At 63.7% G+C, this 26,565-nt stretch overlaps 2 protein-coding genes across 4 annotated transcripts; both read left to right on the top strand.

Moving 5' to 3' along the window:
• The first annotated feature begins 948 nt into the window (after positions 1-948).
• LOC308676632 (calmodulin-binding transcription activator 2-like) lies at positions 949-21,269 on the top strand. 3 transcript variants are annotated; one of them, XM_081342581.1, is made up of 23 exons: positions 949-1,010; positions 1,148-1,233; positions 1,474-1,577; positions 3,626-3,693; positions 4,152-4,287; positions 4,877-4,948; positions 6,900-7,053; positions 7,637-7,780; positions 8,252-9,354; positions 9,535-9,661; positions 9,775-9,909; positions 12,672-12,796; positions 14,420-14,598; positions 15,090-15,168; positions 15,304-15,604; positions 15,687-16,042; positions 16,556-16,743; positions 16,831-17,071; positions 17,625-17,696; positions 17,821-17,841; positions 18,407-18,600; positions 20,031-20,105; positions 20,467-21,269. In XM_081342581.1, the coding sequence occupies exons 2-23, from the start codon at positions 1,206-1,208 to the stop codon at positions 20,531-20,533; spliced, it is 3,969 nt and encodes a 1,322-aa protein (XP_081198707.1). In that variant the 5' UTR covers positions 949-1,010; positions 1,148-1,205; the 3' UTR covers positions 20,534-21,269. The 3 variants fall into 3 exon arrangements, with proteins under 3 accessions (XP_081198707.1, XP_081198705.1, XP_081198706.1); XM_081342579.1 differs by having other exon boundaries at positions 16,556-17,071; XM_081342580.1 differs by lacking the exon at positions 17,821-17,841 and having other exon boundaries at positions 16,556-17,071.
• A 2,990-nt stretch (positions 21,270-24,259) lies between these two features.
• On the top strand, positions 24,260-26,318 carry LOC308676653 (histone deacetylase complex subunit SAP25-like; the record flags this gene model as incomplete). The annotated part of the gene is made up of 4 exons (XM_081342641.1): positions 24,260-24,383; positions 25,261-25,380; positions 25,675-25,775; positions 25,976-26,318. The coding sequence occupies 4 exons, from the start codon at positions 24,260-24,262 to the stop codon at positions 26,168-26,170; spliced, it is 540 nt and encodes a 179-aa protein (XP_081198767.1). The 3' UTR covers positions 26,171-26,318.
• Positions 26,319-26,565: the final 247 nt, after the last annotated feature.

The following is a 26,565-nucleotide window of genomic DNA, read 5'->3' as shown; positions in this document are numbered from 1 at the left end:
CCTATTCCCCAGCCAGCAAATTCTGGGAGTTGACCCGCAAGTCTCAAAGGGGCCAAGGTTGGACGTGCCTGCCTTAAATCCTGCCGAAGGGTGCAGTTCCCGGTCTTCCCACTCCCAAACTGGCATCTGTGTTTGTTTGTTGGTTTTAACTCGGCCCCTTTAAGATGAGAGGCTACCACCTCTGCTGCCTGGGGAATTCTGGGAGTTGAAGTCCACAAGTCTTAAAGTGGCCGAGTTGCGGAGAGCCTCTTCCTGAAAGTCTGAGCCGGCTCTCGGCCCCGGGCTCCCCGAAGCCTCTTTTCTTTTTTTCTCTGCCCGGAAGGTCCGATGCCCCCTGAGCAAAAGGGCAGGGCGGGGGGGGGCAGCCCAAGAAGCAGAAAGTGCCCCCCCGCCTGCATCTGGGGGGCTTCCTCCCCCTCCTCGGCCAAGCCGGGCGTCTGCTCGGAGGCTGCGGGTTGCCGGCTCTCCCGCCGCCCACGCGGGGAGCTGCGCCCGCGGCGGCCCGCAAGCCAAGGAACCGGGACCCGCGCCCGGATGAGACCCCGGGAACCGGGGCGGGCTCGCTTCGTCCCCCCAAGTGGCCGCGCTCCGGAGCGCCTTCCGAGCCGCGGCGGCGGCGGGCGCGCTGCATCCCGCCTGGGACTGGCTCCAGGGGCGCTCCCCGCGTCCGGCTGCGCCCGGACCCGGCTCGACGGGGGAGGAGGCGGCGAGCCGTGGCCGCGGCTGGGGGGAGGCGGGCGGCGTCTGCCGGTCGCGATGCCCGGGCCGGCGGGGGCTCCGCGATTGCCGCCGCCGCCGCCTCGGTCTGCGCGCGGGGCCCCTCCCGGGCAGCCAGGCTCCGCCGCCGGCCGTGCGCGCTGAGCTCAGGGGCCGAGCTGTCACCGGCGGGGCGGAGCGGAGCAGCGGCGGAGGCGGAGGCGGCGGAGGCAGGAAGGGGCCGAGCCGCAGCCGGCGCTGGGTGCAGGGAATGGCGGCCGCTGGCGGAGCCGGAGCTGTGGGCGCCTCGGCAGGTGCCGGCCGGGGCGGGCGGGGAGGCTCCGGGGCGGGAGCGGCGGCGGGGGAGGGGCGGGGGGAGGGGCTCCGCGGGGTGCCGGCGTCCGGGAAGGGGCCGCTTCCCCTCCGCCGCTGACGCCCTGCCGCCCCCCAGGCTGGTTCGCGCGGAGCCTGCCCGGCAGAGCCGTCTGAGCGCCCCGCCCGCCCCGAAGATGAATAAGGCGGCCACGGAGGTCTCCGGTGAGTGGGGGGGGGACTCGGCCGGCGGGGAAGCCCGGAGGGTGGGCGGGGGAGGGGCGCTCTTTTCCCACGGGGAGGGGCCGGGAGCAAGCCGCCCGGGGGGGAGGGCTGGGGGCGGCCGGACCCCCGAGCGGTCCTTGCGCAGACGGGCGTTTGCCCCCCCCCCGTTGGCGCCCGGGGCCTCCGCGGAATCCCGCCCGGGGACGGTGACCCCGCCGCCTCTCCCTGCCCCCCCCGCAGAGAACAGCCACCACCTGAAGGTCTTCCTGCCCAAGAAGCTGGTGGAGTGCGTGCCCAAGTGCCCGGCCCTGCCCAAGGAGCGCCTGCGCTGGAACACCAACGAGGTAGGGGCGCAGGGGATGGGCGGGGGGGGGGGACAGGCTGCTGCTGCTCCGGAACCCCGAGTCCCTCCTGGGGCCGGCTGGGTCCTCTGGGGCGGGTGGTGTCTGGGGGAAGCTGCCCCATCATACAGGCAGGGGAGGCCCCTCTGCATTGGGGCTCTGCCCTCTTCTCGGGGACACCCCCGGCTGGGCCCTGCGTGGCCCCTAATAATTGGGGCCCGTTTCTGAGCCCCGAAGTCCCCCCCAGCTTCTCTCTGCGGAGTCTCCAGTTGCACTTCATTGGCGCCGACTGCCCAGGAAAGAGTCCCCGTCCCCTTTTAAGAATCACCCCAATAAGCCTGTAAAAAAAAACCTTTGCCCATTAGCCCGAGCCCAAGGGGTGTGTTAACCGGAGAGGGGGAGATGTGATCCCCACCAGAGCCTTTGCGGACTGGAGGGTTTTGTGTGTTTGTGTACAGAACAGGGAAGCGGTTCCTGCAAGATGCTATTTTCGATCTGGAACAAACAAACCACATTTAGGCCTTTTTAAAAAGAGCCTCATCCTAGGAATCAGGGTTGGGAAAGAAGCCCAGTGCGGCATCCCTGAGATGCTGTTCCTGGGGGGCGGGGGAGGTGGCAACCAAACGGGCCCCTTCCCACACATTATCCAGCCATCCTGCTCTCCTTTATCATTTTGGCCTTTCTGCTTCCTTTGGAGACTATCCACTGGCTTGAAATTCTGATTTCGGCCATGGTTGCCGCTGGCCCAGATGCTTTGGTCTTGCTCAGCTGCCGGCCTCTCGCGCCCCGCCTGGCTTTGCTTGCAGCATCCTGCATCCCCTTTTGCGACCTTCTGGCGAGCAGAGCCAACAGGGAAGCCAGCTTTGTTTAACAACCACATTACTAAATTAACAGCTGCGGCGGTTCACTTAACAACTGTGGCAAGAAAGGTCATAAAATGGGGCAAACCTCAACGGAATACCTTGACGGCAGGAATTGGGTGCCCAGTTGGACCCTGCAGATCAGAGAGCCCCTTTTTCTTCTGCACCCCCAGCTCTGTCTTCAGACCCGAGGATGCTGGGGGGGGGCAGGGGGTAGGTGCCTGGAGGGAGACACCACCCCCCCCGGTGGCTCTGTCCTTGGGCCAGGCTCCCTCAGGGCAGACCAAGGGGGGGAATGGGGGTTCCTTCAGTTGCACGTTGATCTCCAGAAAGATCCGGAAGCAGCTCCCGCTCTTGCAGGGGGGCTTCCGGGAAGAGACTAGAAAAATATATGTAATAAAAACTGCAGATAAAAAAAGGAGACCACGGCCATCCTCACCTTGCGCCTGCAATCGGCGCGGAACTCCAGTCCCTAAGCCAGGCAGCTGCCGGTTGTTCAGAGAATTGCACCTGATTTTTAAAACCTTTTTGCCACGGTTGTTAAGTGAATCAAACGGTCGTTAAGTGGATCCTTGTTCCCTCACTGGCTTTGCTTCTCAGACTCTGCAACCATCCCAAGCTCCTGAATTTTGATCACATGACCACGGGGACGTTGCTGTGGTCATAAGTGCGAGGACCGGTCATTGGTCAGTTTTTCAGTGCCCTTGTAACTTTCGACGGTCTCTGGCCGTGCAGGACCGCCGTTTTCTCTCAAGCTCACCTTGGTCAAGTCCATGCTGGACCAAGCCCTTGTTTGCCCCGAGTGCTCGGACGCTTGTCCTGGGAACCGGGCACCTTGGTGGGCTGCACTGCGGAAGGGGGCACCGTGCCCGCTGCGTGAGCCCAGGCGGCTGTTTCCTGGGCTGCCCGAGAGACTTTGGCCCTCCTGGCACTCGGTCCCCACAGCGGCTTTCTTCTTGCAAGAGGGCGGAATTGACCTAAGTGCAAAATGGGGGGGTAGCCCATGCCGAGGGCTTTCTGGGGGGGCAGTGGTCTCCATCCCCTTCCGGCTTTCAGGGAAGGATCTCCTCAGACCCCCGGCGGTCAGGCCAAACTCAGAATGCAGTGGATGGGAGATAATCTGACGGGGGCTCCAACATGCCGCTGGGGAGCTGGCTCTGAGGGGGGGGGCACCCCGGGTCTTTCTTGCAGGAAATTGCCTCTTACCTGATCACCTTTGAGAAGCATGAGGAATGGCTCTCGGGCTCCCCGAAGACCAGGTAAGGGGGATGTCCCTGCTGGCGCAAGGCCGGGGCACGGGGGGGGAAGGGAGGGGGTCAGGGGCCCAGCACAGCCACCCCTCCCTGGTGGAGCAGATGCTGCTGGTGCTTTGGGGGCCTGAAATCCCTTCGCGTGGGGGGGGGTCTGGGGCAACCAGCACCACCTCCCACTTCTAACGGGATTAAAAGAGAAAAAGGTGCCCCCACCGAGCAATCCAGGTGTGGGGAAGCTGCTTCGGAGGGAGGCTGCCCAAACGGGTGAGGGTCCTTGTCCCCTCCACCCCACGACGTGGGCCACGAGATGCCAGACCCTCCTTGGCAGAAGGGGGGAGCCGCTGCCCTCCTCTGCCTGCCTCCCAGGAGGAGACCCCGAAGGCCCCTGCTGGGGCATCCCGGGGGCTTTCGGGCCTGCTGGACCCCCTGGACCCCCTGCTCACCGGGGCTCCCCCGCCCGGCAGACCCCAGAACGGCTCCCTCATCCTGTACAATCGCAAGAAGGTGAAGTACCGGAAGGATGGCTACTGCTGGAAGAAGCGCAAGGATGGCAAGACCACCCGGGAAGACCACATGAAGCTGAAGGTCAAAGGGGTGGAGGTAGGACCCCCCCCCCATGATCCCCAGGCGCTCCCTGGGCAGGCCGGAGGCAGGAGGGGGCAGGGGGTCACTCGGAGGCCCCACTTTCCCAGAGACTGGGGCGCTTGGGGGGGGGCTGTGGAGACCGGGGGGGGGAATGTGTGTGGAGGGGAGGACCCAGCCTTGCGGGGGGGGGGGGGATTTCTTCAGCTTAACAACCACAATTGAGTCCAAAATCTCCATTGCTGAGTGAGACAGTTGTTGTGAGTTTTGCCCCATTTTACGACTTTTATCCCCTCCTTTGCTAAGCGAATCACGCCAGTTGCTGGAACAGGCCGTCGTTAAGTGAATCCGGCTTCCCCCGTTAATTTTGCTGGTCGGACCGTCATAAATATGAGTCAGTGGCCAAGATTTGGATCATGTCACCTGCGGATGCGGCAATGGTCGTAAGCCTGAAAAACAGCCATAAATCGCTGTTTTCACTGCCGTTGTCACTTCAAATGATCACTACACAAATGGTTCTAAGCTGAGGACTACCTACACGGGGGGGGGGGGAGGTCTGCTCCAGGTAGGAAACACTCCCCCCATCTTTGCTGCCTCCCCCCCCCAGTGTCTCTACGGCTGCTACGTCCATTCGTCCATCGTCCCGACATTCCACCGGCGTTGCTACTGGCTGCTCCAGGTGAGTCTCCCTGTGGGTGGCTGAGCCAGGTGGGGGCTCTGCTTGAGGAAGTGGGGGGGAGGTTCCAGAGGAAGGACAGCAGCAGGTGAGCCGGAAGGGGGAGCCCACTGCCCATCCCCTCCTTCGTTCCCTGCGTTTTGGAGTGGCTGGCTTAATTTCAGTTAAAGGATGTTATAATCTACGAAAAATTAGCCCTTTGTAATGGTAGGGCCACGCTCGGGATCCCGCATCCAGTTTTGGTCACCACGATGTAAAAAAAAGATGTTGAGACTCTGGAAAGAGTGCAGAGAAGAGCAAGAAAGGAGATTAAGGGACTGGAGGCCAAAACGTAGGAAGAACGGTGTCAGGATTTGGGTTATGTCTGGTTTCATGGAAAGAAGGACCAGCAGAGACGTGGTAGCAGTCTCCCAATATCTCAGGGGCTGCCTCAATGAAGGGGAGGGGTCCACCTCTTATTCTCCAAAGCCCCTGAAGGCAGGCCAAGAAGCAACGGATGGAAGCAAATGAAAGAGAGAAGCAACCTAGAACTAAGAAATTTCCTGACGGTTAGCTCAATTAATCAGTGGAACAGCTTCCCTCCAGAAGTTGTGAATGCTCCAAAACTGCAGGTTTTAAGAAGAGATTGGACAACTTTTGTCTGAAATGGTATAGGGCAGGGGCAGGCAACCTCGGCTCTTTTATGACTCGTGGACTTCAACTCCCAGAAATCCTGAGCCAGCATGGAGGAACTGTGGCTCCCTTCATGACTCGTGGACTTCAACTCCCAGAATTCCTGAGCCAGCATGGCTGGCTCAGGAATTCTGGGAGTTGAAGTCCACGAGTCATAAAAGAGCCAAGGTTGCCTACCCCTGGTCTAGGGCTTCCTGGCTGAGCAGGGGGTTGGACTAGAAGACCTCCAAGGTCCCTTTCAACTCTGTTATTCTTTTCTAAACGGAGAGCGATGGCCTCTCTCTAATTATGCCCTGAAAGCTAACGTAGCATTCGTCAATCTCAACAATGTTTAAGAGATGCAAACTTCATCTCCCAGAATTCCTTAGCCCAGGGTGCTAGGCTGGGGAATTCTGGGTGTTGGAAGTCTGCACCCCTTAACTTTGCTGAGATTAAGAAACTGTACTCTCAATTCAGGGATCTCCAAACTTGGCCACTTTAAGACTTTTCGGACTTCAACTCCTATGGTGGCTGAGGGATTCTGGGAGTTGAAGTCCACAAGTCTTAAAGTGACCAAGTTCGGATACCCCTGCTTTAATAGAACAAATGATGATTTTAGGAAAATATTTATTCACTGTTACTTAGAATATCAATAAATGACTACAGGAGAAAAATGCCCGAAATACATAAATTCATTGTCCAAGAAATATGGTCCTGCTTCTCTTGGGGGATGGGGTGGGGAGTCTGCGTGGCCTCCCCTGGAGAGGATCCTCATGGCCCCCGATATGTGATAAACTTCAGTGAGGAGGGGGCTCCCCTGGAGGGAAGGGTCCATTCCCGAGGAGGAAGAGGCAACTCAGCCCAGATATGCATTGTGAGAGAAGGAGGGGGAGGACAGCCTCTCCTTAATAGTTCCCAGAGTACATTGATGTAGATGGAGACAGTCTTGAGTTTTCAATCCGGCAAGATTCCGTCTGCAGGTCTGAAGCAATAAAGAACTCAGCTAGGAAGAATCAGCAACGTTATTCTTGGTTTAGGGCCTGACACGATGTCTTTTCAGGACCCCCCAGCTATCCTTCAGGAGTCCTCTTTGGGGCTGGGGAGTCGCCAAGGCTTGGCTTACCCTCCCCGTGCCAGTTTGAGAGCCAGAACGAGGGTTGGATCCACCCAACTAAGAAGCAGGAAGGAAAGCGGGATTCAAGGCTTAGGAAAATGCTTCTCTCTCCTAGTCTGCCTCCTTTGCCCCCAAGGGGCTTCCCTCCTGCCTCTCCTCCCACCCGCCCTCCCTTGCTCCCCCCTGCAGAACCCGGACATCGTCCTGGTGCACTATCTGAACGTGCCGGCCATTGAGGACTGCGGGAAGGTCTGCAGCCCCGTCCTCTGCTCCATCAACAGCGACCGCAAGGAGTGGCTGAAGTGGTCGAAGGAGGAGCTGGTTGGACAGCTGAAGCCCATGTGTAAGCAGTGCCAGGATGCTGCAGGGTTCTTCGTGGAGACCCTCCCCAAAGTCACATGACCACGGGTTGCTGGGCGGCCAGGCCACCTTTACCACCGTTCGGGGTGTCCCGCAGCCACACGGCTGCATTTTATAGCAGGCTTGCCAAAAAGCGGCATTTCCCTTCAGCATCTCCCTTAGAGTTGTAACTGGAGGACTGCCCTGCCCTGTTTCTGGACTCTGAAGGGCCGATGGCTGTGCCGAGCCTCCGGCCACCAGCAGGGGCTGCTGAGAAGCGCCAGGCCAGTGGCCTCCTCCTCCTCCTCTGTTCCCAGGAGGCTCCTGCTGACCACAACTGGATGCCCCTGGACTGGCCGGGCTGTGTGCTTTGACCGGCCGGGAGCTGCTGCCTGGTGGGGGAGCAATTGGGCCAGAGCGTGCTCAAGAGGAAATGCTTTGCCCATCCGGTGCCCTTGGAAGTTGCCCGTGGCAGGGCACCCCCTTCTCCCTGGGAGGGCCGGTTTCTGCATTCCGGGAGGGTCGGGGGGGGTGCAGGACAAGGCCGGGACCCTCGGCTGGACACGCTGCGCTCTTTCCTCCCGCAGTTCAGGGGATCAAGTGGACCTGCAGCAGCAACGGGAGCAGCAGCGCCGACTTCTCTGTGGAGCAGCTGGTGCAGCAGATCCTGGAAAGCCACCAGGCCAAGCCGCCCCCTCGGACCCACGCCTGCCTCTGCAGCAGCAGCCTGGGTCAGCCGCCCCCTCGCCCCTTCCCTCCCTCCCTTCTGCAGCCTGCGTTGGAGCCTCCCCTCCCCCCCATCCTGAGGGGGGTCTGCAGAGCATCCCACCAGCTGAGACGCTCTGAGGCAGGGGCTTCCAGAGGGCGCTAAGAGGGCTCCTCGGTGTGGTCAGGGAAAAACCTGCCCAGATGATGTGGGTCCACATCCAAGGAGGCGGGGCTAGAGAAGCGGGGCCACCTGGCGCCAGCTCAGTTTTTCTGCTTGTGTGTGTGCGCTGAGAGAGAGAGAGAGAGGTGCTGCCGCCGTGGCAGAGGTCAGACGGCCACAGGAGAGGGGGGGAAACACCTTCTGGACTGGACATTGCCAGGTTGTGGGGCCCACTGCCTGGCCCCTGCTCTCCCAGCCTGCCAATAAGCCAGCATCCAGCTCTTAGGCTGGAAATGGGGGCCGTAACCCCCCCTTCCTCCTCCTCTCCTGGCAGGGAGTCCCGGCCACGTCCCGCACAAATGCAACAGCATTAAGCACCGGATCATCTCGCCGAAGGTGGAAGTCCGTCCGTGCCCCTTCCCAGCCCTGACAGAGGTGCAGAACATCTCCGGCAGCCCCGAGGGCCGTGCTGAGGCTGACCCGGCCAAGGGGCCTGTCCTGGACAGCAAGGCCACCAAGCCGGCCAAGACCACCTCCACCATGGCCGACGCCGTCCCCGACTCCACGCAGCCAGCCCCTGCTCTGCCCCGGCCCAACGGCTTCCCCAAACAGGAGCAGCCCCCAGGCACGCTGTCCGTCAGCCTGCCCGGCAGCGCCATCTTCGTCATGGCTGGCCCGAGCGGGGCTGAGAAGCCGCTGGCCCTGACCCCCAGCCAGCACCTGGTCTCCGGAGAGGGGGGGGCGGCCCCCACAACGCCTCTTGGCCTGGCCGTCTTGCCCGGACTGCTCCTCTCGCAGAGCCTGGAGTCCGCCATGGAGACCAGCGAGGGGACCTCGGACGCCTTCGACCCGGACCGCTTCCTGAACAGCCCCAAGCAAGGACAGACGTACGGGGGCGGCCGGGGCCTGCGAGCTGAGCCGGAGCCCCCGGAGACTGGCCCGGCTTCGGGCTACTCGCTCTACATCTCCACCAATCGCTTCTTCATCCAGGACGATGGGGCCAGGCAGGGGCCTGCAGCCCTCTCAGCCAGCCCCACGGTGGCCGCAGCGGAAGCCAAGAGCAGCCCGGAGGCACCCATGGAGACGTCGGGCGAAGGGGGCCAAGCGCCCCGGGGTGCCCCGGAGATCTCCCCCAAGGAGCTGCAGGAGGAGCTCCACTCGGTCATCCAGAGAGTGGCCGCGGTGGCAGCGGGAAGCCCCTTCGGCCTGCCCTTTGACAGCCATTTCCCAGACCTCATTAGCGAGCTGATGACGGAGGGCCCGGCAGCAGACGGGACAGGCAGCCCAAGAGGCCCCAGTCCCGGGTCAGAGAGCCCCAAGGCAGTTGTGCCAGAGCCCCCGACCGAGTCCTGCCACACGGCGGAGACTGTCCTGGGGGCCCCCGCTCAGCCCTGGGTCTCCATCACGGACTTCTCACCCGAGTGGTCCTACCCAGAGGTAGGTGCTCGGCTGAGAAAAGCTGAGGAGGGGCCAGAAAGGCCTCAAAGGCCTGGGGGGAGGGGCAGCAGGGCCGGGGGCGTGCGTTTCGTGTCTGCTGCCGGTGTCTCCTTTTGGCCACGGGGCCTCGAGGGGAGCCAATTCCTCTTTGACTCCCGCCTTTTCCTCCTGGGGGAGCAGGGGGGCGTGAAGGTGCTGATCACCGGCCCCTGGATGGACGATTCGGAGTCCTACAGCTGCCTCTTCGGCCAGATCTCGGTCCCGGCGTCGCTCATCCAGTCCGGGGTGCTGCGCTGCTACTGCCCAGGTAGGGGAGCCGAGGGGGGGGCAGGGAGACGGGGAAGGCCTGGCCCAGCCCCTCCCGGAGCAAAGGACCCCCTGCCCCCCTCCCTCACAGTGCTCTCCCCCTTCCCCCCGCAGCCCACGAGGCGGGGCTGGTGCCGCTGCAGGTCGCGCGGGACGCCTGCCTGGTGTCCCCGTCGGTGGTCTTTGAGTACCGGGCTCGGAGCTTCCTGACGCTGCCCGGCCCCCAGCTGGACTGGCTCTCCCTGGACGGTGAGTGGGGGGGGCGCCGCCACCACTGCTGCGGGCTTTTCCTCTCCCCATACAGGTGGTCCTCATCTTACATCCGTTCTTTTTAATGACCGTTCAAAGTCACAACGAGGGTGGAAAAAGCGGCCTGTCAGCCGGCCCATATTTAGGACGGTCGCGGCTTCCTCGGATTATGTGATCTCCTTTTGCCACCTTCGGTCGAGCAAAATCAATGGGGAAGCTTGATTCGCTTAGCAACCAGGTTACTAGCTTAACGGCAGTGATTCCCTGAACGACCGTGGCAAGGGAGGTTGTAAAATGGGGCAAAACTCACTTAGCAACTGGCTTGCTTAGCGACGCAAATTTGGGGCTGCGTTGTGGTCCTCCTGTAGAACCATAGAGTGCCAGGGCAGGAAGGGCCCCTTGGACCCACGGCTGCCCAGGCGGGCACAGCCCCAGGGCCAGGCGGTCCGGGGCTCCTCCGGGGAGTTGTTTGTGTCGGAAAAACCAGCGCCGGGCTGGGTCCCGTCCAGGGTGTCGCCTTACAGGGATATTCCTGGCATCTGCAACGGAAGAGCTGGGAGGGGCCGGGAGTTTCCATGACGGGCTGTGCTGGGCCCTCAGCTGCCCCCTCCCCCGACTCGCCCCTCACCCTGCTCGGCAGAGACCCCAGTGCGGGCACCCCTGTGCGCTGCTCCCCTCGGTGCATCAGAGCAAGCACCCCGCTTCAGTCCCGGGGGTGCAGCTGGACCACCCCTGACCCCCCCTCTGGCGCCGCCTCTGCTGGCCGAGGGCCGTTTGGAGTCTTCCCGGTGCCGGGATGGGGGCTGGTGGGAGCTTCTGCCCCCCCCTCCATGCAAGGGGTTCAGTTGCTCAGTCCACATCAAAGGAGCAGCTCTGCGCAGGCTGGCCAGGCGGTTCTTGGCCCGCCTCGCAGGGAGAGCCACCTCCGGCCCTCCCATTGGCTGCCTGCTGCTGACCCAAAGGGAGGGGGGAAACGGCCTGAGCCCAGCCCAGCCCGGACAGGCCTCACCTGGCCACAGTCCGGTCGGAGCCTCTGCAGAAGAGCGCCCAGGGCTGTCCTTGCCAATCGGGCGACTTTGAGGGGTCCCTAAAGGGCGTCCCCTCCCCTGCCGGTCCCCCAGGGCATCTGTCCAGGCACGCCCCCCCCCCCCGTGTGACCTGGAAAAAATCCCTTTCTGAGAACAGGCCTGTCTTTGACGGGCATGCCCGATTGCAAGGCCGGGCTGGGCAAAGGGGGCCCTTGGCCGCCTCTGCCCGCACCCTCCTGGCAGCTGGGCAAAGGGGGCCATGGGGAGCAGAGAGGAGCCGTGCAGAGGGGACTCCTCTCGCCTGCCAGCGGCAGGCAACTGTCCTGCTGGCCTCTGCATGTGTTTGTGTGTGTGTGTGTGTGTGTGTGTGTGTGTGTGTGTGAGAGAGAGAGAGAGAGAGAGAGAGAGAGAGAGAGAGAGCGCTCATTAAAGGATTGCCGCCTGCTCTCCCCCGCCCAGGCCAGTGGCTATTTTCGGGAGGGCCGGGGCTGGTCAGGCTGCTGTCTCTGGCTGGCGGAGAAAGAGCCGGGTCCCCTCCCACCGGCGCGTCAGGGGTGGGGGCAGCGGCCCCCTTCGCACTGTCATTGCATACCAGGAAGGCTAGCGGTGCCCTGATCTCTGCCCCCCCCAGCTGGGGGGCGGGCCTAACCTGGGATTTCTCTGCGGTCCCTGGCAGCTGCTTTCGAGTCCCGCCGGAGTTGAGGAGCAGAGCGCTGGGCTTGGGGGTCAGGCAAGGGGGCAGCCCCACGTCCCCTGGCAATGCCCAGAGCAGGTACTGGCCTTGGGAGGCGGGAAGGGGCTGGAGCCGGGAAGGAGGGGGCTTCGGTGTCTGCTGCTGCTGCTGCTGCTGGGGGGGGGGAGGTCTGGGCCTCTGGGGGCTCAGGCGAGGGGTCCCCAGCAGCGCCCCCTGCCCTCGCCTCCCCGCGATGGGCTTGCTGGGCTGTGATGTGGGCCAGCGGCAGAGGCCCCCCCACCTGAGGGGCCGCAGTGGCTCTCCTGGACGCCTCTTCCTGCTCCAGGGGCAATGAATGAGCCGGGTGGGGGCTGCGTGGCAGGGGGCCGGGGGCGACGCTGGGCAGATCCCGCCACCTCTCCCGGCAAGCATTTTTTCGGTCACTTTGGGCGTGCTCCGAGATTAACCTGGGCTTCATCTGCTGTGGCTAATTGGCTTTCCGAGTTTATGCCTCCAATTGTCGCGCATGGAAGGGGCCTGTTCACGTTGCGCTGCTTGTGAAAGGGAGCCCGGTTTTGCTCTGCGAACAGACGGGGGGGGCGCGGGGGGAGGTTGCCTTCTGTTCATGGGGTTTTATCGGCCCAGACTTTGTTTGTCTGTTTGCTTCTTTAGCTGAAGCCCCAACATTCCCCCATCACAGAGAAGACATGAGCCCCTTCCGGTCCCATCCTCCCCCCCCCCCGTGGGCTGGGTCTGCTCGTTCCTTGAGGGGGGCAGCGGAAGGACAGGGGTGCTCCGGGGCCCTTCTGGATGAACCCAAGACTTTTCCCCTCTCCAAGACTAACCGGACCTGTCCAGCCCCCCTTGGGTGCTCAATGGAGATGCCCCCCCCTCCAGGGGTCATCTGGGAAAATGAGGCCAGCCCGGCCTGTTAATCGCCCCAAATCAGGATTAACCTAACAGGATGCCCGGCAGCCTCTTGGCCTCCCCCCCCCCAAACTCACCTGGGCAGGGCTGGGCTGCGCTGCCTCTCACCAGCCTCTTCTCACCCCCCCCCCCAGATAACCAGTTCAGGATGTCCATCCTTGATCGCCTGGAGCAGATGGAGAAGCGCGTGGCTGAGATGGCCGCCTCTGCCGCCCACGGCCCCCAGGCCCAGCCCCAAGGGGAGAAGCCCCCTGGCCAGGTGAGGCGTGGGGTAGGGGTGGGGCGGGAGGCAACCAGAGCATGGCATCTGCCGGTGCCCGGCTGGCATTGTCAGCGTCCTCCACTCGAGGGCTTTGCCAGTTGGGCGTTAAAGTGTGCACAGACACACATACACACACACTTGGAGACGTGCCAGGCTGCGTGGGGGTAGCACCCGGATCTGATTGTGGGGGTGCAGAAGCCTCGAAACACCTTCACGCTGTGGGGCCTGTGCCTGCCCCATCCGCCGTTCTCCTGGGGCCCCACGTGGCCCCTGTGGGTCCCCCATCCGGGGTCTCCTTTCATGAGGCTCTTCTCCAAGCGAATAGGGCCGCTCCTTCCAGCTCCCCCCCACGGCTCCCCTCTGGAGGCTGTGGGGAAGGGGCCCAGGCCCCTGCACAGGCCCCATTGGGCCCCTGCAAGCCCTTATTCTGGAAGAACGGATGGGGCCGGCTCTGCTTTGGAAAGCTGGATGGAAAAGTGGCCTTGGGGAGATCTGCCGGCACCCCCATGTGGGGGGCAGACCAATGACAGAGCCCCAGGGCATTGGAGGGGGCCTCTCTGAGCCAGGGGGTCCGCGGGGGGGTGGCACTGGGGCTTTGCGGATGTGCCCCCCCTTTGTGTCCTGCTGAGCTGTAGAAGTGACATGCATTTTCAAGCCCCCCCTCCCCTCGGCAGAGCCCCTCTGGGCAGCTCACAAAAGCAGGCAAAGTGCAGTGTCTGGGGTGGATGTGCCCCCCACCCCCCGGCCCCTTTGTCCCAGCCACATTGGCCGTGCAGCAGCAGCCGCGTGTATATTTAGTGTGTGTTCCCCCCCAGCCTGAATCTCGGGTTTCGCTGAGATTGGCACCTGTGTGGTCAGCCAGCCCGGCTATTCTGGAGCTGCCGGGTGGGAGATAAGGCCAGGCGGCCTCTGGGTGGGATTAGGGAGAAGGGAAGGCATCTGCCCCCCCCCCAGCCGCCCAATGGCCCCGAATTCTTTCCGTTGAGATCAGCAGCTTGGCCAGGGGGCAGGGGCGCCACATGGAGCCTTCTGGGCAAGGGGCACAGCATGCCTCAGTCCGGCACGCACACCGCAGCCGCTTCCTGTGGCCAGAGGAGGAGAGTGGGCACTACAGCTCCCATCATCCCCAGCCAGAAGGCTCCTGGTGGAGTTGACGGGGTCTTTAGGAGGAGAGTCCTGTTCCCACAGGCCAGGCAGACACGTGTGAGGGGGCCGAGGGAGGGGGCCGGAGGGGGCATGGCCTCAGCCCAGGAGGTGGCACTGCCCTCCGAGACCCCCCCCACTGCAGCCGTTGCCCCTCTTGACTGGCAGGAGCTGGGAGGGACAGAGGAGGGCACCTCTGAGGAATGTGGCCCCAGGCCCTCAGCAGCCCACTCCTCACATTTCCCCCAGCTGGAGGGCTTCAGCCGTCTGCAGGGAATGCCGGCCCACCCCCGGGTCCTTGGCAGCCCCCGACCATCTCAATTGCGGGGGGGAGTGGCTGTTGCCACGTCTGGGGCAGGAGGGCTGAGGGGTCTCAGTGGGCTGTGCTGGTTTGGGTGGGAAATGGGCCCCTGGAATCTCTGGGGAGGCTGGGAGAGGCTCTTCACCCCCCTTCCTCTCCCTCTGCCCCCAAACCAGGCTGCCTCCGACTCCTTTGAGGACCGCATTGTGGCCGTCTGTGAGAAAATGATGCTCTCCCAGACGTGGCTTTGCTCGGAGACCCTGGTGCACCACGTCAGCTTCCGGGGAATGACGCTGCTGCACCTGGCAGCCGCCCAGGGCTACACCCGCCTCATTGAGACCCTGATCAAGTGGCGGTGAGTCCCCCTGGCCGGAAGGCCGAGGGCCCTTTGGCGTCTCTTGCCCAGACCTCCGTGGGGGGGAAGCTCCACCCGGTTCTGTCCAGAAGGAGCACAAAGCCTCCCCCACCCCCGGGCCCCCAAGTGGAGGGATGGGGGGAAGCGAGGCAAATCCTTAGAGGGGTGCCAGCAGCACCTTCTCTCACCTGCAAGCGTAATAAACAAGTTATCTGTCACTTGTGGATACGTACAGGGCCTCCTTGGCTCACGGCCATTTGCTCAGGGGCTATTCCTGGTCTTCCGAGACCACCCCCCACCCAGCGTGGCAGATCCGAGCCTTTCCCCACGTGACAAGATACTTGCGTGGATAAACTCTGCCACTTGCCCGGGTCCAGCCTGCCAGGTTTTGCCCCTCTGAAATTGGGGGGGTGGGGGTGCAAAGACCGAAGGGCCCCCGTTGCCGAGGCTGTGCTCGGGACAGGCGTCACGGTGGCTCTTGTTTCCCCTAGGAATCTCAACGCCCAGAATCTGGACTTGGAGCAAGAGGTGGACCCCCTCAATGTGGATCACTTTTCCTGCACCCCCTTGGTGAGTGCCTCTCGGAAGGGGGGGAAGGGAGGCTGATGCCGTCCGGCCCTTCCGGCGACAGAGATCCGCTCGGGCCCCTCCTGGTGCTTTGCCTCGGCCGGGGGTCTCATTCCTGTCCTCACCTCCCCCCCCCAGATGTGGGCCTGCGCGCTCGGCCACTTGGAGGCCGCCCAGCTGCTCTACCGGTGGAACAGCCAAGCCCTGGCCATCCCCGACTCCTTGGGCCGCCTGCCGCTCACCGTGGCTCGTTCGCGGGGCCACGTCAAGCTGGCCACGTGCCTGGAGGAACTGCAGCGCCAGGAAGAGGCCCTCCCCGATCCTCTGGAGCCCTCGGCGGAGGCGCCTGGGTCGGCCGGCAAGGCCTGTGTCCTCGGCCTTCAGCACCCCACGGAGGGGCTGCACGCCCCCTCCCCCGTCTCGGCCAGCCCAGACACAGGTAGGGGCTTCCTTCCTAGGGGGGAGCGGCCTGCAGCGACGGGAGCGCCCACCGACTGAGGCCCGGCTTCCTCTCTCCCCAGGGCTGAGCACCGCCAGCGGGGTCTCCTCCCCCTCGGAGCGCTCGGAAGGCTCCCTCTCCGTCACCTCGGCCTACTCCAGCGGGTCAGCTCTGCGGGAGTCGCCGGCCTACAGCCCCGAGGCCGAGGGGGCCATGGATGTCTGCCAGGGCCTGCCCGCCGGCCGCCTGGAGGGCTGGTACTTGCAGGAAGCCGCCAGCCCGCCCCGCCTCCCGCCCGCCTCCTTCTTCCTGAGCTATGGTGAGGCGGGGGCCCTGGGACCCCCGGGAGGCCCTGAAGCGGATCTGGAGCCGGAGTTGCTGGCCTTCGGGGAAAACAGTGAGAACGAGGAGCGGCTGCCGGAGACGGACGTCCTGCAGGTCCGGCGTCCAGGAGGGGGGCAGTGGCTTGAGCATTCATTCCCCGGCCGGTCTGGGGGCAACTCCTCCGCCTCGCCCACAAGCCCACCTGCCTCTGGCAGTAACCATGGGGGAAAACCCAGGCAGAGCCCCCAGGGGTGGGGGGCATGCTCTGGTTGAGCCCCAGCAGTGCAGAGAAGGGTCCCTGGTTCTCCTCCTCCTCCTCCTCCTCCTCCTCCTCCTCCTCCTCCTCCTCCTCCTCCTCCTCCTCCTCCTCCTCCTCCTCCTCCCGGTTTCTGGCTGAAAGGCTGGGATGGCAGCGAGAAGGGCCCGGGGCTGGGCCTCCCCCTCTCTGCAGCGGCCTTGCCATGCGGGAGCCCCTATTCCCTGCAGTCCAGCAGCGCCCCACCCCAGAGGGCTAGGCTCCTCCACGTTAGCGGCTGTGCCGGTCTTCAGGTGAAAGGCCTGCCCTGCTGGGGACAAAGACGCGGAGTGCCCCGGCGCTCATCTCCCGTCTCCCCTGTTGCCCTGCAGGTGGATGTCATCACCCTGGCCAGGCAGATCATCGAGGCCACACCGGAGCGCATCAAGCAGGAAGACTTTGGCTGCACCGAGGCTCCTCTCCGCGAGCGGTCCGGCAACCTGGGCCTGAGCGAGACCATGTCCTGGCTGGCCAGCTACCTGGAGAACGTGGACCAGCTGCCCAGCCTCCCCCAACGACGGTTAGCTCTTCCGGACGCTGGTGGGGGAGAGCGGCTGGTGAGCTTTGGGGACGAGGGGTTCACGTCCTCCTCCCTTCTGCCTTCCAGAGGCTTGGCCCCCTCGCCCCCCGGGCGCTCCTGCCTCAGCCCCCTGCAGTCCCCCTTGGCGGACCTGTCCTTCGAGCGCCTCCCTCCGCCCCCCACCGCCGCCAGCTGGGCCGAGTTCCTCAATGCATCGGGGAACGGAAAGATGGAGAGCGACTTTGCCCTGCTGACCCTCTCGGACCACGAGCAGCGAGAGCTGTACGAAGCCGCCCGGATCATCCAGACGGCCTTTCGCAAGTACAAGGTGCGTCTCCCGACCGAGCCAGGGCAGCCCCTTCGGTGGCACCTCGGCAGCTCTTCTCAGCCTCCTGGTCCCTCTCCTTCCTTGTTCAATGGACACCCCCCCCCCACACACACACACACACGCACACCGCTGGTGCTGCCCGAAACAAGGGTGGATGGTTAATTTAGGGATCATTTGAAGTTAAAACGGCCCTGGAAAAAGTGAGTTATGGACTGTCCTCACACTTACAACCGTCGCAGCATCCCCACGGTCACACAATCAACATTCAGGCACGTGGCAACTGACTACTGTTTATGGGTCCTGGGGTCATGCGAACCCCTTTGCGAGCTTCTAACAAAGGGGGGGGGCAGATTCACTTAACAACCATGTTATTTAACAATTGCGGTGACTCACTTAGCAAGTGTGTCGAGAAAGGTCGTAAAACGGGGCAAAACTCACACAAACTGTCTCGCAAGAGAAATGTTGGGCTCCATTTTGGTCGCAGATCAAGAACTATATTTGGGGGGGGGGAGAATGAGGGCTGACCCCCTCCCTGGTGCTGCCCCCCCTCCAGGGCCGTCGGCTGAAAGAGCAGCAGGAGCTGGCGGCGGCTGTCATCCAGCGGTGCTACCGGAAGTACAAGCAGGTAGGGCTCCGTTGGGGAGGGGGGGAAGGCCCGTCTCCGGCCCCTGCAAGCCTCCTGGGAGGCCCCCAGCCCCACACTCGCAAGCACCCCCCAACTAACCTGCGCTCTCTCTCTGTCTTGCAAGCTCACCTGGATTGCCCTGAAGGTAACGCAGGGAAGTGGGGTCCCAAGGCCACTCCTGGCGAGGGGAGGGGGAGGCGTGTGGGGCTGGAGAAGCCTCCGTAGGAGAGAGGGGGAAGGGGTTTCTCTTCTCATCCTCCAGAGAAAGGGCCGGCCATGATCCGCTCGTGGGAGGCCGTCTTTGCTGGGGGTTGCTCTGGGGAGCCCTGCAAGGGACGTCTCGGCTGCAGCTGAAAGAGGGGGGCAGCTGGAGAAGTGCAGGGGCCCCACCGGGGACCTAAGTGGAAGGAGTTTGATATTTTGGCTTCCTTGAAAGGGGGGGGACCCTTTCCCTGTCCTACCCTTACCCCCTCCCTGCCTCGGAAAAAGCCACGAAATCGGGACGCTTCCCACCAGGAAATCAAGGCGCTTCAGTTGGATGGCTCTGGGGAGCCCAAATCTCCCTTGGGGACGGTGGGGTGTTCCCCCCCCAACTTAAGGGACGTGCCTTTGAAGGGAGGGCTGTGGGCACTCCGGGATGGGCAGGTGGGCAGTAGCCCCCGCATCCAGCGCGCCCTTCCCAGCCCCTCCTCTCCTCCTCCCTGGCACAGTACGCCCTCTACAAGAAGATGACGCAAGCGGCCATCTTGATCCAGAGCAAGTTCCGCAGCTACTACGAGCAGAAGAAGTTCCGGCAGAGCCGCCGGGCCGCCGTGCTGATCCAGCAGTACTACCGCAGCTACAAGGAGTACGAGAGGCTGAAGCAGGGGCACCGCGCCTCGGCCGCCATGCAGCAGAAGATCAAGTGGGTGCCGGGACGGAGTCGAGGGTGTGGGGGGGGATCTGGTTGCAAGGGGAGAAGCTCTGCATGTGTGTGGGGGGGGGAGGCAGGAGCAGGCACTGCCCTCGAGACCCTCCCTCTTTCCCTGAAGCCCAAGACCCCCTCCTGGCAAAGTACACGGCCGTGGCGTGGCACAGTCCCTCTCTGGCTCCTTGCCAGGACGGGCCAAAGTCCCCCTGAGGCTGACCGAGACAGTTCCGGTCCTGTGAAGCGACCCCCCCAGCCCCCCAAGGACGGCCGGTCCTGCCTGCAGCTGCCTCTGATACTGTCCTTCAGCCACAGCCCCGGAGCAGGCAGCCTGCGTGGGGCGGCTCCTGCCCGCCTGCCCGGTGCCCTCGAACCACTGTGCAGTATCCAGGTGTTGGCACCCCTCTGCAAAGCCAGTCCCCCTCCCCACCCCCCTCCTCATTTCAAGCTTGGATCTGCTCCTCCACCCTGATGCCCCATGTGCCTTGGGGGGGCTCTGGAAGGAGGGGGCTTCCCTCTCTCTCTCTCTCGGGAAGGGCACGGCCAGCAGCCCCACCAGAACTGGGATCCCTTCAAGCTGCTCCATAACCAGTTTGGGAGAATTGGCTCCAGCTATTCCTTGACCTACAGCCAAAATTGTGCCCAGATTTTTTGGGCGCTAAGCGAGACGGTTGTTCAGTGAGTTTTGCTCCACTTCACGACCTTTCTTGCTGTAGTTGCTAAGTGAATCATTGCAGTTAGTCGCAAGGTTGTTAAGCGGTTCTGGCCTCCCCACTGACTTCACTTGTCAGAAAGGTCACAAAAGGGGATCACGTGACACCCCCCCCCTTGGACGCTGCAGCCCTCGTGCGTATAAGTCTGCCAAGCATCTGAATTTTGATCCTGCGGCCACAGGGATGCTGAACTGGCTGTAAGTGTGAAAAACAGTCATAAGTCACTTTTTCCAGTGCTGTCGTAAATTTGAACAGTCACTAAATGAACTGATGCTGAGGACTAGCTGCATGTTTTTCCCATTCAGGGAGGCAAAATGGTGCTTTGGAGCGGATTATGTTCCAGTCGCTTCTATATCGCTCTATTCCACATTTATATAGTCATTTCGTACCTCTTAGCCGCCCATTTTCCCCCCGAGGGGGGCTCTGGGCCGTGACCCCGGGGCCGTGGGTCTTCTCCTTGCTCCTGAGAAGCAGGCGAGGAGAAGGGGGGGTTTCAGCTACGGCACTTCCCACATACTGGCACCCCTCGGTGGGCCTGGGTTCCCGGGGCTCTTTCGGAGGTCTGGCGAAGTGGCCCTCTTGGGAGGGGGGGGTTGCCTACCCTGCTGGACGCTACGGAGGGCGGGGTGGGGGTGGGGGTTGCTGCAGCTTCCATTCTCTGCCCTGAAAGGTCCACTCCTGCCGCTTGACCCTCGCCTTCTCCTCTTCCGACAGGGGGAGCTTCCTGACCAAGAAGCAGGATCAGGCCGCTCGGAAGATCATGCGGTTCTTGCGACGTTGTCGGCACAGGTACAGCAGGAAGGGGGGGGAGACTGGGGGGGGCAGAATTCGAGAGACCTTCTTCTGCAGTGGCTGAGCAGGGCTCATCAACGTGAAGAAGCCAGAAGATGATTTTTTTTGGGGGGGGGGTTAGAAAATCCAAAGGAGACCCTCACGAGAAGCCCAGCATTGCCCTGGTGCCTGTTGGGTGGAATATTTGGGGAGGGGGCTTTGCTCGGCCTCTTTCACCCTCCCGGTAGCTGCAGACCCCATGGAGCATGCAGTAACTCTGCCGGCTGCAGCTGGGGTGGGGGCCTTGCCCTGCTAGAGGGAGGGAGGGGGGACTCCCCTCCCTTCAGAGGTCACCTTCTCTCGTCCCCCCCCCAAACAGGATGAAGGAGCTGAAGCAAAGGGAGGAGATGGAGGTGCCCCCACAGAAGCGTGGCGTGGCCACTTAGCCCAAAGAGGACGCCTGCAGGAAGAGGCGGAGGAGAGTCCTGACCCCAGCCAAGCCCCCGAAGGACTTGGGGTCTTCCCGCAGGAAGGAAGGACTGTGCAATAGAGCCCCCCAGGCCAGAGCTTGGCCCCTTCCGGTCTGGGGTGGGTGCAGAAGCTCTCCTGGCCGGGGCCCAGACCCGTGGCCCTCTGCTCCATCGCTGGAGCCCCCGGCAAGCTTGCCTTCCGTCTGTGCCAAGGCTGCTCTGCCATGCACGGGCCTTTCCGGGGGTCGGAGGGGGACGCCACACTCCAGGCTCTCTTGGGAGGGAGGGAGGGATTCTCGGGGGGGGCACTGCCTTCATGCCAGCTTTCTGGAGGACCTGCAGCAGCCCCCCCCATCTGTTTCCTCCTGCCCCTCTCCTCCCCATAAGCTGGGCAGGCTGCCAGGCTGGGATTTGAGGAGGGTCCTCCCCTCTCCAGCAACCCTCCTGCCCCCCCCTTCCCTGTGCCTCTGTACATACTTGTATGATATGGGCAAAAGGTGGCCAGGTTGGCATCTCTTTAACCCAAAGGCATCGGCAGGGGGCTGGGGAGAAAGACGCATGGGTTGTAACTCTGGGGCTCCCCCCTCCCCTGGAATCTCCTTTGGTATTTCAGCCCAGCCTCTGGATGTCACTCCCCCCTCCTGTCTGTCACACGGCTACCGTTTTTGCATGACACTGGTTGGTTTGTACAAATTTACATTAAACTGCAAAAAAATCAGCGGTGCAAACTCCTTGCAAGAGTATTGAGTGGGCATCAGCCTCTCAGGAAGGGAGGCCCTGGCGCTTTGGGCTGGGGGAGCAGGCTGCAGACACCACCACCCCCGCCACGTCCTGGGAGCGGGAAGGGTCTCCACAGGGGCAAGGCGGACGTGGCCCACTCCGTGCACCAGTGGGAGGGAGGGACGCTCTGAGGAAGCGGGGGGGCAGAAACTGGCGAGGGGCAACTCTTGCCTCAATTCTGCCCCACTCTCCTTGACCAGCAAGGCGCCTCCTGATAGGTCTGTCCACTGTGCCCTTTGCACATCAGGGGCCCCAGGTTGAGGAAGGCCGCAGGGGCCCTCTGGGGTCCCCTGAGTTTCCTGGTGCTTTGTGTAGCGGGGGGGGTGTTCCTGCTAAGTGGGGTGGCTCCCCTTCCGTTCTCAGCAGGCCCGCCCTGCCGCTTGGCTCTGGCCACTGCCCAACGACCGGGCAAGGCAGCTTCTTTTTCAGTGGGGCACATGGGCCTCGGGCACGGCTGGACTGAACTCTTGGGGGCCCCCAGGCGAGCGCTCTCTGCCCCGAGGACCGGCTCAAGTTGTACCAGGAGCCCCCACCCCAGGCAGAGGGAGGGGCCTTCAGCTGCTGCCCACGGGGGCCGCAATGGAGGAGGCTGGGCCTGGGGAGATGTACCTGCTGCCTAGCAACTGGGAGGGGGCCTGGGGGGCGGGTGGGACTGGAAGTGGGGGCGTTTGGGCTTCCTGGCCCCCGGGGCGTCGTGCCAGCCTTCCCCGGGGTGGCCAGATCAGACCCTCCCCAGCCCTGCGGGGAGCCTGGGCGGGGGGGGTGGTTAACGTGTGGATGCGCGCAGCTGGCTAGCTCCGAGGGCTGCACGTAGAGCAAGCAGCTTGCACGGGTTTGAACTTAAATCGGTAAAAAAACCCGGAATGGCTGGCTTGCATAAGAGTCCTCCGGGGGGAAAGGTGGAGGAAAAGAGCGGTTAGAAAAGAGAGCCGCTCTCGCCTCCGACTCGCTGGCCGATGACGTCATGACGCCGTGCCAGAACCCTCCCGAGACGAGGGCTGACGGGATACCAGGCTCCTCCTGGGGGGGAGAGGGCGGAGCCTGTGAGAGAAGCCTGGAGAGGGCGTGTCTGGTTGCTGCGCTGCACTGATTTAGGGGCGTGGCCAGAGGCTCACGATTAACGGAGCACCTTTCTCCCCCCCTCCACTTCTTGGGCAGCAGCCCCCCCCAAGTCCCCCCGCCCCGCGAGTCAGCCGGAGAGGCGCGGCTGAGGTCTAATACGGAGCCAGGGCGCCGGGAGGGGCCTTGGAGGTCCTGCAGTCCACCCCCGGGGCCCTGGGGCTTCTGGTTGGCTGCTTTCCGGAGGGCGGCTGCCCGAGGGGGGGCGCCGGGCTCCTTCCCCCCAGCCCCGCCGGACGAGAGTCCCTTTCGGGCGGCCGTCGCGGTTCAGCCGGGCCCCTGAGCCCGGAGGAATAAATGAACCGAGGCCGCCGCCCAAGGAAGCCTCGGCCCCGGGTGCAGCTGCGCGCGACGGGAGCGCGAAACTCCCCGAAGGCGCCGAGCCGCGCGCCCCGGGCACGTGGCGGGGACGGGGCCGAGCAGAGGGAGGGAGGGGGGGGGCAACCGGGGCGCGCCGGGCCCTTCCGAGGCTTCGAGGGGCCCCGCCGGTCCCAGGCCGCCGTCGGAGGACGGAGTCGAAGCCCCTGGGGCTCTCTGGGTCCCGGGCGACCCCCGTCGGGCTTCGCGGAGCGGCCAGGGGCAGCGGGGCCGAGTTCGTCTCCCCTTCAGGCCGCCTCTGGTAGCGGGGCGGGTCCCCGAGCGGCCGGGGGGCGTGGGCGGGGGGTGCGCCCGACGTGGGGCTGCGCGGGGGCCGCGGCGGCGAACTTCCGGGGTTCCGCTCCGACTCTGGCGACGGCGGGGCGCGCAAGAGAAAGCAGGCGGGCGTGAGCTTCAGGCCGCTCCGAGCCGCGAGTGGGAAGAGGAGCCCCTGCCCGCAGGGACGCCGCGGCGCTTGGGAGGCGGAGGCGGGGCGGGCTCCAGAGTAGGAGCCTCGTCGAGGACATTGGGCGGGCCTGCGGAACTCCCTGCCACGAGGCTGCAGCCTCCGAGAGGCATTTTCCCCTTTCGTGGACGCTCTGCTGGTCAGGGTGCAAAAGCCACTCCTCCCCACCCGTCGTGCCCTCTGGGTGCGTTTCTGGGGGGGGCATGAAAAGGGGGTTGCTACCCTTGGGCTCTGCCGCTGGGAGGGGGGGGGGCAGCCTCCTGGTGTTCTTGCTTTTCGTGCTCATTCTGGAGAGTTCGCCTTCATAGACGGCGGGGGGGGGTGTCCCTGAAGAGTCTTTTGCGGGGGGGGCTCTTCGGAGGCCTGCCAGGTACCGGGGGGGGGCCAAGGGGAGCTACTGCCGATGGAAAGGTAGACTAAGTTAAAAGACCGGCGGGGCCCTCGATTTTCCTTCTGGTCTTCTAAAGGAGCCCTGGATGGGGGTCCAACCTGGGCCCCGTTAAGGCTGGTGGACTTCCACTCTGGCTGGGGAATTCTGGGAGTTGAAGTCCACAAGTCTTAACGTGGCCAAGGTTGGACACCCCTGGTCTAAAAGAAGGAAAATTGAAAACAATTAGATTTTTAAAAAAATCAATAAAAACCACCTCTTCTAGAGTTCATGAGGAAATGTGCTTGTCAACTCGTGTTTCTCCTTTGACCAGAGAGAGATGAGATTTTGCTTTTTTGGGGGGGGCGCAGGTGGTGTGTGTGTGTTTCTGGATGGGTGCTGCCACTGCCCCAAAGGAAGAGCCCCTGCAGTCCCTGGATGCAGCCCTGGTTCTGTGGGACATGCAGCAAAGGACACCGCCCCCCCAGACATGCTGAACCCTCCTTCCTGCTTGCGGTGCCCCCCCTTGCCTTCAAAGCTGCCTCCCCCCACCCCAAAATCTCTTTGCAGGAAACTGCTTGAATCCCTGCTGCTTTTCTGCAGGCTTGCAAAAATGTTTGAGGAATTTGGGGGCTTAGGGGAGGAGGAGGAGGAGGAGGTGACAGGGGCTCCCTCAACCCAGACAGAGGGCCCACACCTGGCAGGAACGGATCCGGAGTGGCAGAGTCTGGGAGCCGGTGAGTGGGGCTCTGGGCGAGGTGGGCTTTGTGGCCTGGGAGCCCTTGGGGGGGGGATGCTCCTGGGGTCTTGGTCAGGGCGGAGCTCATACGGGCACTGATGAAGGGGAGGATAAGGAGGGGGGGACATGTGCCCCTCGTAGCCGGAGAGAGGGTCCTGCCCGCGTGGAGTGCCAGGGCCCGGGAGCTGCCTTCCTTTCTGCCAGGCCGCCCCGAAAGGCCTGAGGCTCTGCTGGTCCTGCCTTCCCTATGGGCCAGTTTCCTCTCCCACCCCCACACCAGGGAAGTGGGTCTGGAGAGCCACCGCAGGGGAGGGGGGCAGGAGAGGATGCCCGGCCCGCCTGCCCGCCCTGGGTGCCAGGATCCAGCCCTGCTGCAGTGGGCAGCCTCCTGCCTGTGGCCCTTTGCAGGATTCGGGCTGAGCAGGCGGGCTGGAGGGGCCAGTGGGGCAAGGGCGGATCCAAGAGACCAGGTCTGGGGGCACAGCGTGGGGGGCACCCACGGGCACCTCCCAAAGGGCCTCTTCGGCTCCACCAGGGCTTTCCCCGCGTAGAAAACTGCCCCCCAGCTTGGTCCACATAGCAGGGTTGTTGTTTTAGGGTGGCAGCAGGGCTGGGATGCACGGAGTGCAAGGGGGGGCTGCACCCTTTTATAAGTGGGGAGCCCTGAGGAGGGTCAGACCCCGTGTTCCACACGTGTGCCCGCCGTCATCCGAGAGAGAGCGAGTGGGCAAGCTGGACCCATGCTCTGGGGCTCCTTCCTTCGAAGGGCTGCGAGGCTGACCACTGCAGCCCCAGACGTGGGGAGGAGGGGGTAGCCAGCGCCTTCTCTCCCCCACCACCCCACAAGCCTGACCTGGCTCCGGTTGGTGCTTCAGGCTGCCTGGGCTCCTGCCGGACCCTCGGCCATCCCTCCTTCCAGCCCTTCTACTCTGCTGTCTCCAGCTGCAGGCGAGGCTCCCAGCTCCCCCCTTCCGAAGGCCCGGCATGGGAAGCAGGTGAGGGGCAGGGGGGGTGGGGGGGGAGTCTGGGGAGGGGCCGCTGGATCTGGTCCTCCTGCCACAACGGGGAGGGGAGTTGGCCTGGTGGGGGCAGGGGGCGTGGCAGCCGCTGGGGGAGGAGCAGTTGACCCCTTGCAGGCGGCAGGTGGGACCTCAGCTTGTTTGGGCCCACACTAGAGGGAGGGAGGGGGTTTCCTCTGCTAGGGAGGGGCGGGGAAGGGGGATGGACGAATCTCCAAGAGGCTCAGTCCGAAAACCCCTCTGAGATGACCCCCCCCCTTTCCCTGCAAGGACCCCTGCCCTTCCTGGACTGCAGCAGCTTCTTCTACACGGACCCCACCCAGCCCCCCGGATCCCGGATATACAACGGGCTGTCCTGCAGCTCCCTGGAAGTAGGTCCCATGGGGGAGGGGGGATTAGAGGGGGCAGCAAACGGGGCCAAGGAAGGCACCCCTTGCTGGGGCGGGGGCCCTGAGGCTTCGGGGCAGGGAGAGCAGCGTCTGCCTCTCTGGGGCTCTGCCTCCCTGAGCTGGGGCTGCCCGGCGTGCAGGAAGGGCCATGGGGCAGCTCTCCCCTGCCCTTCTTTCTCCAGGTCCTCCTCCGGCTGCGTCTGGACACCCCGGCCCCCATCATGGCCCCCCGGGAGAGCCCCCCTGCTCCCGGCATCTGCACCAGGAGACGGTGGTTCTCCAGCGAGGAGCTGCAGGCCGTCTCGGCCCTTCTGGAGCTGCCGACGGCACCAGCGGGACCCCAGGCCGACCGTGGGGCCGAGCAGAGGGACCCTTGAGAGCTTCTGGGACACACACACACGCACACGCTTAGTTTTCCGTGCTGTGTTCTTTGTCTACGTCAGAGGCGTCCAGTCTTGGCAACTTTAAGCCTTGTGGATTTCCAATTCCCAGCCTGGGTGCCTGGGGAATTCTGGGAGTCTTAAAGTGGCCATGTTTGAGACCTGGTTTGGGGAATCTGACCAGCTTCCCAGGCTTCACAGTCAGAATAAAGTTAAGTTTCACCCTTTCAGGTCTTGGCTTTCCTCCCAGGGAAGGTCCAGGCCCAACTAACGTCCTTGAGCTGGACTTTGGCCTGGCTGAGCCGTGGGTCCGGGCCTCCTTCCCCGCTATGGCGGGGGCCCTATGGAGGGCTCTGAGGGGGACAGATCCCATTCGTAGCCGTTCTGGGCCC

Source organism: Vipera berus, assembly GCF_964194415.1.
Source record: "Vipera berus genome assembly, chromosome: W".
NCBI lineage: Eukaryota > Metazoa > Chordata > Lepidosauria > Squamata > Viperidae > Vipera > Vipera berus.
Note: the sequence above shows the minus strand (reverse complement) of the source record. Positions and strands in the feature narration are given on the sequence as shown.

Excerpts from the sequence above, each read along its gene's own strand:
- LOC308676632 (XM_081342579.1), top strand. The coding sequence starts at position 1,206 with ATGAATAAGGCGGCCACGGAGGTCTCCG. Across the intron at positions 9,355-9,534 it reads CCGAGTGGTCCTACCCAGAG|GGGGGCGTGAAGGTGCTGAT; the intron begins GTAGGTGCTCGG and ends CTGGGGGAGCAG. Across the intron at positions 20,106-20,466 it reads TTGCGACGTTGTCGGCACAG|GATGAAGGAGCTGAAGCAAA; the intron begins GTACAGCAGGAA and ends CCCCCCAAACAG.